The 15,536-nt window shown below is 40.5% G+C and overlaps 1 protein-coding gene across 1 annotated transcript in view; it reads left to right on the top strand.

The window, feature by feature from the left end:
- The window catches only part of LOC128689814 (ionotropic receptor 21a-like), a 116,219-nt gene extending 101,096 nt beyond the window's left edge, over positions 1–15,123 (top strand). Inside the window, exons 9-12 of the mRNA XM_070087666.1 lie at positions 5,879–6,115; positions 8,472–8,650; positions 13,510–13,672; positions 14,896–15,123. Coding sequence (XP_069943767.1) covers positions 5,879–6,115; positions 8,472–8,650; positions 13,510–13,672; positions 14,896–15,015 — 699 coding nt within the window. The 3' untranslated portion in view covers positions 15,016–15,123. The remainder of the gene's footprint in view (positions 1–5,878; positions 6,116–8,471; positions 8,651–13,509; positions 13,673–14,895) is intronic.
- Positions 15,124–15,536: the final 413 nt, after the last annotated feature.

The following is a 15,536-nucleotide window of genomic DNA, read 5'->3' as shown; positions in this document are numbered from 1 at the left end:
GTCGTGACAAATAAATTTTGGGTGTGATTTATATTCCCCCAAACCTTGATAGGGAGTGCAGTAAGCTGTTATGGGACGAAATTCATAAGGCATCTAGATATGAAAATGTTGTGATAATGCGAGATTTTAACTTTATACAAATTTATTGGAACAATATGACAGGAAATCTTGAGTCTAGTGACTTTCTTGATACGGTTCAGGATTGCTTTTTAGAACAGGTTGTGACAGAACCAACTAGAGGAAACAATCTGCTTGACTTGGTTCTTGCCAACAAAGAGTCACTAATTAATAATCTTGAGGTTAATGATGAGCTTGGGAAAAGTGATCACAAATCACTTAGTTTTAATATATCATGGAATTACCCAGATAACTGCAATCAAATCTCTGTCCCAGATTTTCACTTGGTCGACTTCATGGGACTGAAAAATTACCCAGGTGGGCTAAATTGAGATGTCCTGACTATGGGTCAGGTAGGTGATCTTGGTTGCCAATATGACGTTTTTCAAAGCATAGTTCTAGCTGCCCAGACAACTTTTGTTCTGAGTAGGGAAATTATATCTAACAAAAATGATCCCAAATGGATGAACAATAGATTAAAACATCTCATTGGTCAAAAGAGAGGCATATACAAAAACGGATTATGAGACTAAGGTCGCAAGGGATTCAAAGACTAACCCAAAAGGGTTCTTTCAGGTATACAGAAGTAAGATTAGGGACACGATTGACCCACTTAAGAGTAACTCTGGTCAGATCACTGACAGTTGTAAGGATATGTGTGAAATTCTCAATACCTACTTCCTCTCAGTTTTCACCCAGGAAAATACTAGCGATATTCCTGAAATAATAGATTATGTAGAACAGGACGATAATAAACTATGCACGATTGCGGTAACTAGTGACATGGTCTTCAGACAAATAGAGAAATTAAAACCTAACAAATTCCCAGGCCCTGATGAACTGTTTGCAAGCGTGTTAAAGGAATGTAAAGAGGAACTTAGCATACCTTTGGCTAATCTTTTTAACATATCACTACAAACTTGCATAGTGCCTGATAAGTGGAAAATGGCAAATGTAATACCTATTTACAAGGCAGGTGACAAGTCCTTGGATTCGAACTATAGACCATTAAGCCTTACCTCCATAGTGGGAAAATTTATGGAATCAATAATTGCCGAAGCAATTCGTAGCCATCTTGATAGGCACAGATTGATTAATGAATCTCAACACGGTTTTACAAAGGGGCGTTCCTGTCTTACGAAAATTTACTAATATTTTTTCACTGAAGTATTTGAGGAGGTAGATTATGGTAATGAATATGATATTGTGTATATGGACTTAAGTAACGCTTTCGATAGAGTTCCACATCAATGGGAATTGAAGAAACTTAAGGCACAAGGAATAGGAGAAGAATTTTTTTCCTGGGTAGAGGCATGGCTGACAAATAGGCAGCAGAGATCAGTTTGCATAAATGGGGAGAAATCAGAATGGGGGCACGTCGCAAGCGGTGTTCCTCAGGGGTCAGTGTTGGGCCAGTTGTTGTTCACAATTTACATAAACGACATAGATGAGGAAATAAATAGCGACATAATCAAATTTGCTGATGTCTCCAAAATAGGCCATTCAGTTCATTCTAATGAGGACACTAGAGCGCTCCAGGATGATTTGAATAGACTGATGCAAGGGTCGGAGAAGTGGCAGATGCAGTTTAATATAGACAAATGCAAAGTTCTAAATGTTGGACAGGAAAATAACCATGCGACATATAAACTAAATAATGTAGATCTTAATACTACTGATTGCGAAAAGGATTTAGGAGCTCTGGTTAGCAGTAATCTAAAACCAAGACAACAGTGCATTAGTGTTCACAATAAAGCTAACAGAATTATTGGCTTCATATCTGGAAGTATAAATAATAGAAGTCCTCAGGTTGTTCTTCAACTCTATATCTTTGGTTAGGCCTCATTTAGACTATGCTGCTCAGTTCTGGTCACCGTATTACAGAATGGATATAAATGCTCTGGAAAACGTACAGAGGAGGATGACAAAGATGATCCCATGTATCCGAAATCTTCACTATGAGGATAGACTGATGCCCTGAATCTGCACTTTCTCGAAAGGCGTAGAATTAGGGGAGATATGATCGAGGTGTATAAATGGGAAACAGGAATAAATAAAGTGGATGTATATAGCGTGCTGAAAATTTCCAGCCAAGACAGGACTCGCAGCAATGGTTTCAAGTTGGAAAAATTCGGATTCAGGAAGGATATTGGAAAGCACTGGTTTGGTAATAGAGTTGTGAATGAGTGGAACAAACTCCCGAGTACAGTTATTGAGGCTAAAACGTTGTGTAGTTTTATAAAATGGGTTGGATAAATGCATGAGTGGGCGTGGGTGGGTGTGAGTTGGACCTGACTAGCTTGTGCTGCTGGGTCTGGTGCCGTGCTCCTTTGAGTGGAGGTGACCAGACTGGGTGGGTCATTGGGCTAATCCGGGGGGGACATGGACCTGCTCTGCATGGGTCAGTAGGCCTGTTGCAGTGTTCCTTCTTTCTTATGTTCTTATGTTCTTATGAGGGCCCAGAAACGTGGAGGGCTAGGATGATGGAGGTTGTACTGGAAAACCTCATGTACCAACACGTAAGGGGCGAGGACGAACTAACAAGACTGAACCTAGGATCCACCTTTAGTGGAGATATTGAGAACATCACACATGAAAGACCCCTCGGGGCCAGTGAGCCTCGAATACATAGTAAAGTTACAAGTGGAGAGGGAAACAGGAAGGGTAAGACGAACGAAGCCAGACTACAAGAGAAGGGACTACAGAAACATGAAGAATTTCCTGCACGAGGTTCATTAGGACAGAGCACTTGCAGGGAAGTCAGTAAATGAGATGATGGAATGTGACAAAAATATGCAAAGAGGCTGAGGGAAGGTTTGTACCCAAGGGTAAGAGAAATAACGAGAAGGCCCTGGGTTCACTTAAAGGTGTAGAAAGGCAAAACCGAAGTGTGCTAGAGAATGGAAGAAGTATAGAAGGCAAAGCACCCAGGAGAATAAGGAGATCAGTCGTAGAGCCAGAAATGAATATGAACAGGTAAAAATGGAGGTCCAACGACAATGAAAATGACAGAGCAGCGAAAGCCAAATCTGACCCGAAACTGTTGTACAGCCACATCAGAAAGAAAAAACAGTCAAGGACCAGGTAATCAAGCTGAGGAAAAAAAGAGGGGAGAACACAAGAAACGACCGAGAAGTATGTGGGGAGCTCATCATGATATTCAAAGAAGTGTTCACAGAGGAGAGAGAAGGGACTCCGGAAAGTCGGAGAGGTGGGGTACACCATAAAATGTTGGAAACAATACCTATAACCTAGGAAGAAGTGAAGAGGCTGCTAAGCGAGCTAAATACCTCAAAGGCGATGAGACCGAATAACATCTCTCCATGGGTCCTGAGAGAGGGAGCAGAGGTGCTATGTGTACCACTAACATCAATCTTCAACACATCTATCGAAACAAGGCGACTATCTGAGGTATGGAAGACAGCTAATGTAGTCCCAATTTTTAAGAGAGACAGACAGATACGAAACATTAAACTACAGACCATTGTCACTGATATGTATAGCGTGCAAAGTCATGGAGAAGACTGTCAGAAGAGTGGTGGAGCACCTGGAAAGGAATGAGCTTTTCAACGACAAGCACTGACTGAGGGACGAGAAATACTGTGTTACAAACCTATTCGAGTTCTATGGCAGGGTGACAGCAGTAAGACAAGTGAGAGAGCGGGGTGGGTAGATTGCGTTTTCTTGGACTGTATGTAAGCTTTTGACACGGTTCCACACAAGAGATTAGTGCAAAAGCTCGAGGGCCAGGCAGGGATAACAGGGAAGGCACTGCAATGGATCAGGAAATACCTATCGGGAAGACATCAGCGAGTACGCGACGAGGTGTCAAAGTGGGCGCCTGTGACGAGCTGGGTTCCACAGGGGTCAGTCTTAGGACCGGTGCTGTTTCTGGTTTATGTGAACGACATGGCGGATGGAATAGACTCATGAGTGTCCCTGTTTGGAGATAATGTGAAGTTAATGAGAAAAATTCAATAGATCGAGGACCACGGAGAACTACAAAAGGATCTGAACAGGCTGCAGGTCTGGTCCAGAAACTGGCTCCTGGAGTTCAACCCCACCAACTGCAAAGTCTTGAAGATTGGGGAAAGGCAAAGAAGACAATAGACGGAGTGCAGTCTAAGGGGTCAGAGACTACAAATCTCACTCAAGGAAAAGAATCCTGGGATGAATCTCATCTCCTAAGGCGCACATCAACCAAATAACTGCTGCAGCATAGGGGCTAAGGAGGAATGAGGTAAGAGAGTGGTGGGTCGTAATATGACTCCCTGCAGCCAGTCACCCACCACAAAGGTTCGGCTCTCATATCAGAAGTAACTATTAGATCCACACTTCCTGGGAAGCAGAAATAATAGAGATATTATTTGTGAAATATTCATGAATTGTAAGATATTTGAAAAATAAATTCGGTTACTTCAGAATATGCATTGCATACAAAGCAGCAAATGTGAACGACTTACAAAAAAAACGTTCTTGAAGTTACAGTCTTAAGCTGTAAATAATACATTAGTGATTACATAAAAACTTTTACATACAAGGAAATTTTGATAATTAATGTTAATGATACATGCTTAAACATCCTTTGAACAAAAAGCAAACCTCTGAAATGGGGATGGATATTTTTTTATTCTACTGAGAGGCAATGACCCACACAGTCTAACATTAATCTGCAGAATGGGACACTAAAGACTGAGACAAGAAACAAGGGATAAAGTTTTTTTCCTTATAGGGTATACGTGGCATCACAATTGAGCTCATTCATGACAACATAAATATTCGTGACTCAGTACAATGCATCTGCAGGTCAGTAATGTGCAACATTTGCCACTTGCAGACGACATTACTGTGAGAACCCTACCTAGTAATGAGCAGTATTGATCTAGATCAATACAGGAGTATTTTTATATTATTATACCGTTATGGCAATAGTAATAGATAGTTGTGTACTCTGCTGAATCTTTAGATATAAAATGTTCTTCAATAAGTGTAATTATGCATCATTTAACTAATCATGTATATTTTGTGTGTGTTGAAGGGAGTGTTATGCATAATCTAAGCAATAGTTACAAGTGGCAACCTTTCATCCCAGAGACAAAGTAAACAATGGAGTAAATCCTCTTTTACAACATGTCCACATCAGACATAAAATCTTCAGAAGACCATCTATGCTCCCACAAACATAGTCTCAAACTGTATATGTCCAACAAAACCCAAGACACTGTGCACGACACCCCCATAAGGCTTTGTGCATGGACACAAGACCGAGTTCTGAATTAGCGTCCATAAAAAAAACAATGGACAAAACGTGTTTGAGTGTAACAGGTTATAACTCTGGAGGAGGAGTGGTGAAGCCAATAATTACACTCGGTCATCCTCCGAGCAAAACAATTCGTTAATATATATGATCGATAAACATACTCAAATAATATTATACAATGTTTGCTGATAATAACATTTTTAACATTATTTTTATAAAAACGTGAGAACATTTCTAAAAGTCTAGCTCAATAAAATTTATATTTTTCTTCCTCGCAGAATATGACCAACAACAGTCAACTAACATCTAGCTATTTATTTATTGTTACTCTAATAGACAAATGTAATGAAACATGTCAAACCAAGGATCCTCAAGTTGTGAGTCGAAGTCGCTACCACATGGCATTCTTTGCTTTCTTTAATGTTATCTTAACAAATAACGTTGGTCTGAAGGTAAATGGATGGTTATCATATTAGAGGCTTGTTTATTCTACGTTTACAGGTGTTGGTAGGTGTGTGGCTGGTGTTCTGCCTGGTCATAACAACAGGATACAGCTCATCATTAATCGCACATCTCACAGTCCAGAGTAAGAGTAAACCTCCGGAAACCTTGGAGGACCTGGTGTCTCTGAACAACTGGAGATGGGGTATCGAGCCTTGGAATATGAAAGGATCACCTGGAATATATTTTTCCACACATACAGATCCTGTAGTGAAACTTATTTATAAGAAAATGGAGGTGAGTATGATTGAGACTCGGTAATAAATACACAACCAATATGAAAGAATTTTTTTTTTAATTTTCCGTATGTTTCAGTATCCAGAGCTTATTTTATTCTTTAAACTAAAAAAATTCACTTCAGTCTGTAAAGAAATCTTCGCCAAATAGACAGCTGGATATTGTTGTTTCCCACTTTTCTGGTCCTCTCAGTTTCTCATCTTTCTAAATCGTGTAGAGTGCTAGAGTTGGCTTGCCATCTCCTATTTACTTCACCAAACATCACTAGCACTAACCTTCATAAATATTAGAGCTTTCACAATAACCTCTATGATGGCAATGTTGATTGATGCCCTGTGTGGCTAGACAGTCATTCGTTACGTCGGAAGCAAAACGTTTATAGAACAATATTGCTCTCCGCATTGATTGCATTGATGATGATAGAGATAAAAATAATGATGATTGCAAAGTTGATAGTGTAACAAATGAAGCTGTTGATAAGAATACGAGAGGTGATGATTTTTATGATTATTTTGATGTTAAAAATAGTGAGAATGATAAGCAGACACAATGAAAGCTTAATAATAATAATAGCTATAATGATGATTATGAGGATAACGATTACAATGGTGATATAGACAAGGCAGTGCCAGTGTCAAGTGCGTGAGCCTGGGATGAAGCACGAAGTTGCCATCTCGATTCCATAGTCTACATTACAACTATCAGTCAATACAACTTTTGAGGCTTGTGGCTTAAGGTTTCTGCTTACAGTGTATGATCAAGCTCTACTTCACATAGTTTATAGCATTGAAGGTTATTTTCATTACCAAGGACTAGTACCTTACACTTATCCACATTGAATTTCATCTGCCATTTTTCAAACCAAGACATTAATTTGTTCAAATCCTCCTGGAGTTCATTGGTATCCTCCTCAGAATGAAGCATACTTCCTGTTTTTGTATCATCAGCAAATTTGCTCATGTCACTCGTAATTCCTTCATCAAGGTCATTAATGTAAATTATGAACAACAAAGGGCCTAAAATTGAGCCACTAGTGACTAATCCCCATTCAGATTTGATCCTATTAATGGAAACTCTCTGCTTTCTATTGGTAAGCCATGCCTCTATCCATACTAGAACTTTACCTCCTATACCATGAGCTGTCACTTTTCTTAAGAATCTCTTGTGAGGTACTCTATCGAATGCTTTACTAAATTCCAAATAAACAATATCATATTCTTTATCACTGTCTACTGCCTCAAATGTTCTATTGCAGAACGTCAGTAAATTTGCCAGGCAGGAACGACCTCTCGTGAACTCATGCTGAGATTCATTAATCAAATTATGCTCTTCAAGATGACTTCTAATAATGTCAGCTATCGACAGGTTGGCAAGTAAAACACGTAGGCAACAGTTAGGCATCTGTAATCCGAAGCGTTTCGCCTACACAGTAGTCTTCTTCAGTCGAGTACAGAAAGTAGGCAGGAGTAGTAGAAATGTGAAGACGATGTAATGAGTCCATCACCCTTGAAGTCAAACACAATGGCATCTTGGTACAGAAGAGAAAACACTTTGGACAACTTTTTCAAGTGAGAATAGTTGGATCTGAGAGTGACGTGACCTCTCAGTGATTACATTATTACTTCTACCACTCTGCACCTCTCCTTCCGACAGTATATAAGTCTCGACGTTGTCGTTTGATCTCCACATTGTTTCAAAATATATAACAGAACGATTCTTCAGGCTGAGGGACTGACAACCTCAATTCTTCGACTTCAAGACTGATGGACTGATTACATCGTCTTCACATCTCTACTGCTCCTGCCTACTTTCTATACTCGACTGAAGAAGCCTACTGTGTAGGCGAAACGTTTCAGATTAACGATGTCTAACTGTTGCATACGTGTCTTACTTACGTCATATTACATTATATTAGCATGAAGAAAAACCACTTATGGTGTTTTCTGGTGAATACTGTTAACTGGAAGTTGAAACAAAAAATATGCCATATGTTATTTTTCAATTTCAATTAAGTTTGCAACATTCTACTTTGGGACCATTAAAACCATGAACGAAAATTTCCATGAAGATAACGCTATTGTGATACAGTTTTGAAAATAATGATCCTGGCTCCTTAACACTTCGTGTGGTTATGTGGTGTTGACTCATAATGTTGATTTAAATAACTGAAAAATTGCATATAAAGATATGTAAGTTAATATTTCTTCATCTGATCCTCGAAATTAAATAGGCACTCACAAAAAACATTTAACATTCTGTTAAAATATGTGTTCAAATATTTTTTTTTCTAAAATGATGCATGTCTGTCTATATTAAAATATGCCTGGAAATATTTTTCATCAATTTTTACATTCAGGTTGTGAGAGCAGAGGAAGCCTTGTCTATGGTAAAGGAAGGAAGTTACAGTTTCATAACGACTAAGTATTACATTACCGTCGTCATCCAGTCCTTCTACACGAACATCTACGGCCAGTCTCCCTACTACATCTCTCGCTCTGGAATATACTTAAACGCTGATTTTGGATGGGGATTTAGGCAAGTTATCGATAATTGTGTTAAGTTCTGTAATGTTTTCCCATATTGCATAACTCCAGCCCCCTTTACGTCAAAGGCATACTGCAGAGTGCAACATAAGTTTTTAATAAAGTTATATGTTAGTACTGACCATGTGAAGCGAATCTGATAATGTATTTACATGTGATAATAGGGACACTAATATCCCAATTTCTTCAAATTAAAATGACAAATTAGAACACACATATTTTTAAACTAATTCGAACTATCCACTCAGAAATATCAGGTTTGAAGCCAAACTGATGACGCCGTCTCTTGTCATCTCAAAGAGACCAATATCCTGAACTACACATCTTAGAAATTACATTAACAATTTATTAGCGTTGAAAGTTGCAGCCAGTTGGATGAAGCACTCGGAATTTATTGCATGAAAATTGGTATTCAGTCTTTTGAGCGAAATAAAATGAAAAGTTTTATGATGAACAAAAAAAAGATATATATTTCTGCAATCATTTAAAGGGTCTCCTTCTGTGTTACATGATGACTAAATGCAAATCGGCCGCTGTGCGATCCTAGAAAGGTACCCCTTTATCGAATAACCCTTAGTACCCTATGCCACAATGCACTCAGTTGGAATAATGAGAGTACGGCATAAGAGAATAATGCACTTAAATATAAACCATACCATACCACGGGTAGGGTTAGAACCCGCGATCAGAGTCTCAAAACTCCAGACCGTCGCGTTAACCACTGGGCCAGCTTGCCATGTTGACGGCTTTGAGGGGACTTGAGCTAGAATTCTTCACGGCCACGCTAGCTGGAGATTCGTCTGTAAAAACTTGCATTTGTGGTCACAGTGGTGCCTATGCTAAGCTTCCTATGGTGTAGAAATATAACTAGTTGGATGACTCTTATTTTGGCTTGCTGGCTCAGTGGCTAGCTCGTTGATCTGGAGTTTTGAGACTCTCTGATCGCGGGTTCTAACCTCACCCATGGTATGGTTTGTTTGCAATCGTGTCATTACGATTTCCTGTCATGTTGTATACTTAAATATATTTGTGACGAAGAACTTAACTGAATCAGTAGAGGCATTTACAAATCATCATTTGGAAACTTATACCCATATTTCTTCGATTTTTTCTTATTCAAACCTTTTAAAATGCACAAACACAAACTTATAATTTAAATTTGGGCCTCCGAGGAGGTCCAAATTTAAAATTTGACTGAAACTGTTAGAAAACTTCTCTCAAAACGCTGGTATATGTGAGCTAGTTCCCAAGTTTGTTGGTTCTTTCGTGTCCTCAGACAGCTTCACGGCAATAAGTTGCAGGTGAGGAGAATGCCAGTGGAACAATTAAGGAAACTCACCTTGATCATATCAGCTATGACAATGTGCATTCCGAAGCTGAGCTAGAGGAATGTGTGTTGCGACAGCACAACCAAACTGACACTAGGAACAACCTATCTACTACTAGTAGGGAAGTCAGTAGTAGGGAAGTTAGAAGATGGGGAGTTGGAGGTATTGGTAGATGGTGGGAAAATTTTGAGGAACTTTTAAATGTCGACGAAGAAAAGGAGGCAGTAATTTCATGCACTGTAGACAGCCTGTACTGTCTGCACAGACAGCCCATGCTGTCTGCCAGCTTAGTTCATATTTCGCGACACTAAGATGCTGCCCTCTGTAGCCAGGCCTCTCGGTGGGTACGCCAGCCTGCCTGCCCTTGCCTCACTCTCACTCTGGCGACACCCATCACTCAGTCAAGAACTGTCCACTCCTCTCTCCCTCGTGGGCATGGCCCCCTACCGGGCCATGGGCACAACACACAAGCCTGTGTACCCACCACGACTTAACAATAAAGTAAGAAGCCTCCGAAGACATATCATTTAACCACCCGCTTTCAGCTCTACCAAATAATCTTGTTAAACATTGGTAGCAGCGGTGGTCGCAGCAGTTGTTTGCCCGGAGAGAGGAAGGAAGAGGTATGAAGTCATCTTCACTCCATCCCCCTATACAAGAAGCATTTGTCTCTCAACGAGTTATCCTGATGTCGTGTCTGCACGTTTGAGCATCCAGACACAGGTACAAGCAGGATCCAGCTGAAATTTGCCGAATTTCTCCGAGAATTGTAAGTGGCGTCCCAGTGACCCCACGCTACAGCTTTCCACGCTGTTTCTCAAGTCACGTGTTCAGCGTCACTTGCATGTTGCTGTTGTTGTTCAGCTCAGCACAGCTATTTCAGCAAGCCAGAGGTGAGTTTTGTGGTGATTTCTGCGCCCAGTGTGGTTTTCTCCACGTGTTTGTAGGAGGGAGAGGAAGTGGCCGGTTCCTTGCCTCGCCCTGCTGTAATCTCACACCTCACCAGCCTACCATACACCACTCACCACTGCCCACTCCCTCTACTGTGTTTTCTGCTGTTTTCTGTGTGAATTCATTGCCAGAACTGTGTATCCGAGTGCCCGAGGCCACTCGAAGCTACGTGGATCAGCATGCCACATAGATCACGACGCCACGTGGATCCCGACGCCACGTGGGTGTGGGCGATGTCACGTGGATCTACCAGCTACGTGAGTTACCAGATGTCCCAGGCCTCATGCTGTGGTCTGCTGCCCACATCACATTGACATCACTGACGATGCTGCCCGACTTCATGACGTCATGATGTTTGCTGACATCACCTCACGATGTCTGCCTGACGTCACCTCTAGATGTCTGCTGATGTCACAGTGCTGCTGACGTCATCACGCCTGACATCACATGATGTCACCATTGAGTGTTCAGTAATTATTTCAGTATTGTTGAGAAGATTGAGAGAAGATGTATGTTGTGTGTTAATTCCTCTCAGTCAGTGTTCTCACATGTTAGTGTACTGCATGTACCGTGGGTGTGTTTAAAGTTTCCATGTGTCCAGTGAGGTCTGAGCCAGACCTGAGTAGCACCACTGTGCTAAGTCACCCGTGTGACCAGTGCATTTGACAGTTGATTTACTCAGCCCCCGAGTGACCGAGCCCTCTTGTACAGAAAGCTTTTATGCTCATCGCTCGTGATGCTCTGCAGAATAGTACCTGCTACGATTCCCATCGAGATTTGTTTCGCTTCACCTCAAGACCTTCAGAGTGCAGTTATATATAGAGAAACAAGTCTGGGGATGCTTAGACTAACCTCTGCTATAACTCCAACTGCCGAGAGAATGACACTCGTCAAGCCACAGTTAGCCCTGTCGGCAGGCGCTGTGTCAGCCTCGTGTCACAAGCTTCAGTGAGCAGCCTGCACAAAGATGTCACTTTGACTGCTAGCTCTCTCACTGCAGTCTGGTGTATGATGTTACGACTCCCAGATGTTTTGCCCAGTCGTCTCTGCCATGACTCGCTCCACAACTCGCTCCATGCTCGCCGGCAGTGACAGCCCAGTGACAGTACCAGTCGAGAAGTGTCCTCCTGAGTCGCTTGCCAGAAGTCATGCCCAGTTGCTGAGTTTTGTCGACGCCTCACTCGAGGGCACCAGCATGTCGTGCCCCAGGTTGAGTGAAAACCTGAAGCGACTCCTACGATGTCTGCTTCACGGTTCCAGAGGAGACCGTAACCTATTACATCACAGCTCAGCTGCAGCGATGTCTCCTGTGTTGCAGTATCTGTCCAGACTCAGGAAGGCATGCAGTGATGCCCTTTGACACTCACTGCCTATGACCACGATGTTTAGCACACCCACATGTTTTTTTCTTCCCTCCCTGTAGGAAGTTTTTTTTTTCCATGTCCATATGTATATATATGTTTTTATTTTGTGTTCTGTGCCCTGTTCCTACGAGAGAGACCGAGTTTCTTTTACCACCAGTATTTTCGCGTCGGCACGACGCGTGGTAGGTGGCCGAGCGTATGTAGACAGCCTGTACTTTCTGCACAAACAGCCCATGCTGTCTGCCAGCTTAGATCATATTTCGCAGCACTAAGATGCTGCCCTCTGTAGCCAGGCCTCTCGGTGGGCATGCCAGCCTGGCTGCCCTTGCCTCACTCTCACTCTGGCGACACCCATCACTCAGTCAAGAACAGTCCACTCCTCTCTCCCTCGTGAGCATGGCCCCTACCGGGCCATGGGCACAACACACAAGCCTGTGTACCCACCACGACTTAACAATAAAGTAAGAAGCCTCCGAAGACATATCATTTAACCACCCACTTTCAGCTCTACCAAATAATCTTGTTAAACAGCACTGGCCAGGGAGGTATAACATCTTTTAGGAGTGAAGAAGAGTAGGATGTGAGTGTCGGGGAAGTGCGTGAGGCATTACGTAGAATGAAGGGGGGTAAAGCTGCTGGAACTGACGGGATAATGGCGGAAATGTTAAATGCAGGGGGAGATATGGTGTTGGAGTGGTTGGTATTTTTGTTTAAAAATATGAAAGAGGGGAAGGTACCTAGGAATTCGCTATTTCAATCTCATCCTGTATGTTCTGACCTCTCAAGCGATTTTTTTATATCAATGCACCATGGAGAAACAAGCGGGTATATACAAAGAAAGATCCCAGTCAGCAGGATTCGCAACTAGTGTTGGGGACGGTCAGATTCCCAGGCAGCAAATTGCTTGAGAGGTCAGATCATACAGAAGGAGATAGAAATAGCTTGAATCCATGTTTGAGGCTGACTGTCGGGCTCGGGCTGGGATATATATATATATATATATATATATATATATATATATATATATATATATATATATATATATATATATATATATATATATATATATATATATATATATATATATATATATATATATATTATTTATATGCAGTTGTGTGTAGCAGTAACTCAAATGTATAAGATGATGGAAACATAGATTGTAATGACTGGGTGTTTTTACAAAATAATATTTTGTTCTCCTTTAGGAAAGGCGCACCATTTTTCCGGCGATTTAACCAGCTGTTACTGCAGTTAAAAGACTCTGGCATTACCAACCAGTGGATGAAAGAGGTGATAACCAGACGAGTGCGGGAGAACAGAGGAGGTGCAGCACTCCGCCCTGAGGGACTCTCCGGAAACGATCTCAATGCAAGTATTGTGTTTCTTAATATAATCCAGATTCACATCACTGAGTATAGTCCTGGAAATTAAGAAAAAAAAGAATAAAGGGGGGATAAAAGGAGAGTAAGTATGGTTAGTGAGAGAATGTTGCTGATAAAATGATATATTGCCCTTCCACTATATATTTATACTTGATTGTGAATGTATTTAATTTCCATTTTGTAATCCAGCATGAAATACACTAAAGTTGCATTTTACACCTCACAGCTGATATATACATGTCAGTATGCTAATAAATAATATATATATATATATATATATATATATATATATATATATATATATATATATATATATATATATATATATATATATATATATATATATATATATATATATATATATATATATATGCAAAACAACCACTGTTAAAGAGTAGTGAAATTCCAAGCACTTTCGTGACTACTCACATTGTCAAGAAACTATGAAAGTAAAACATCAAAGGAAGGCAATTAAAGGGCTTAGACCATACCTCACAGTCAACTCCCACAACAAAGAAACACCTGACACGCGGCAATACCGGACTCATAAGAAAAGAGGAACACTGCAGTAGGTCCGCTGGTCCAACTAGAGAGGTCCTCACAACATCCCACTAACAAATCATTCTACCCAAGAAATAAGGTTTATTATTTGTCCAATGTATTATTAAACTCTAACCAAATTTCATTAATTATAAATGAATCTAATTTATACAAACCTAAGGAAATATTCATATTATTTTCAAAACTGCTTTTTATGAAATAAGATTCAATTACATTTCTGTCAACCATGGACTTGCTTGATAAAACTTTCTCAACTTTTTGAAAATCAATTGGATGGTTAAAATCTCTCACATGAATAAATAGAGCATTGGAATCTTGTCCAGTTCTAATGCTATATTTATGTTGTTTTAATCTAAGTTCGAAACTTTTACCAGTTTGACCGCGATAAAGTTTATTACGGTCATGTCGAAGAATACCGATAAAAATATTGTCCGATTAACTGCCCGTTCTGTAAAAAAATTTTATTTTTCTAAACAACATTGAGAATGTGATTGGAAGGTATTTAATAATTGTCTATATACTTAATCATCAGTTCTTGCAGTTCTCGACAATAAATTACAATGATGGAAAGTTTACTTAGGGTTATGACCAAATAATTTATATTTGAATGTATTATACTTCATAACTCTGATCATGAATATCCCGCAGGACGACAGGACACAAGTGTTACGGCTACACCAGCTGCAGGGAGCATTCTACGTGTTATTCTTGGGCTACGTCCTCGCTTCCTTTGTTTTACTGGCGGAAATTGTTAGTCACTATCATTAGTAGCGCCACATCGTCAGTTCCCTACGTTCTGAAGAGTAAAAATAAGCTGACAGCTACTTACTCTCTCAGCAACATCTCTGTCTTCATTACTGTATTTTCACTTTTCAAGCAGTCTGTTTTATTTATTTAAAAATTAATGTTGAAAATAAACTGTTTTAATTATGATTGATTATTGAAATTTTTGTATTTGGAAAAGCCATTGTAAAGGACTCTAACCAGAATATGTACAGTTGAAGCTGGGCTATTCTCTATCCATTTCCAAAATGCACCTTGACAGACACACACACACACACACACACACACACCAGGGGCCAGGAGCTATGACTTGACCCCTGCAACCACATATAGGTGAGTACACAACACACACACGACCAGGAAGTATGTGATGAGCTCAGCCCCCGATTCAGGAAGGTAATCACAGTGGAGACAGAGAGGCTTCCAGCAAACCGAGGTGGTAGGATGCACCATCAAGTGCTGTACATACAGCACACAACCGAAGAGTAGGAGAAGAAACTGCTAGT

Source organism: Cherax quadricarinatus, chromosome 22 (assembly GCF_038502225.1).
Source record: "Cherax quadricarinatus isolate ZL_2023a chromosome 22, ASM3850222v1, whole genome shotgun sequence".
NCBI classification, from domain to species: Eukaryota; Metazoa; Arthropoda; class Malacostraca; order Decapoda; family Parastacidae; genus Cherax; species Cherax quadricarinatus.
The sequence above is the reverse complement of the archived record's forward strand: the minus strand, read 5'-3'. Positions and strand labels throughout refer to the sequence as shown.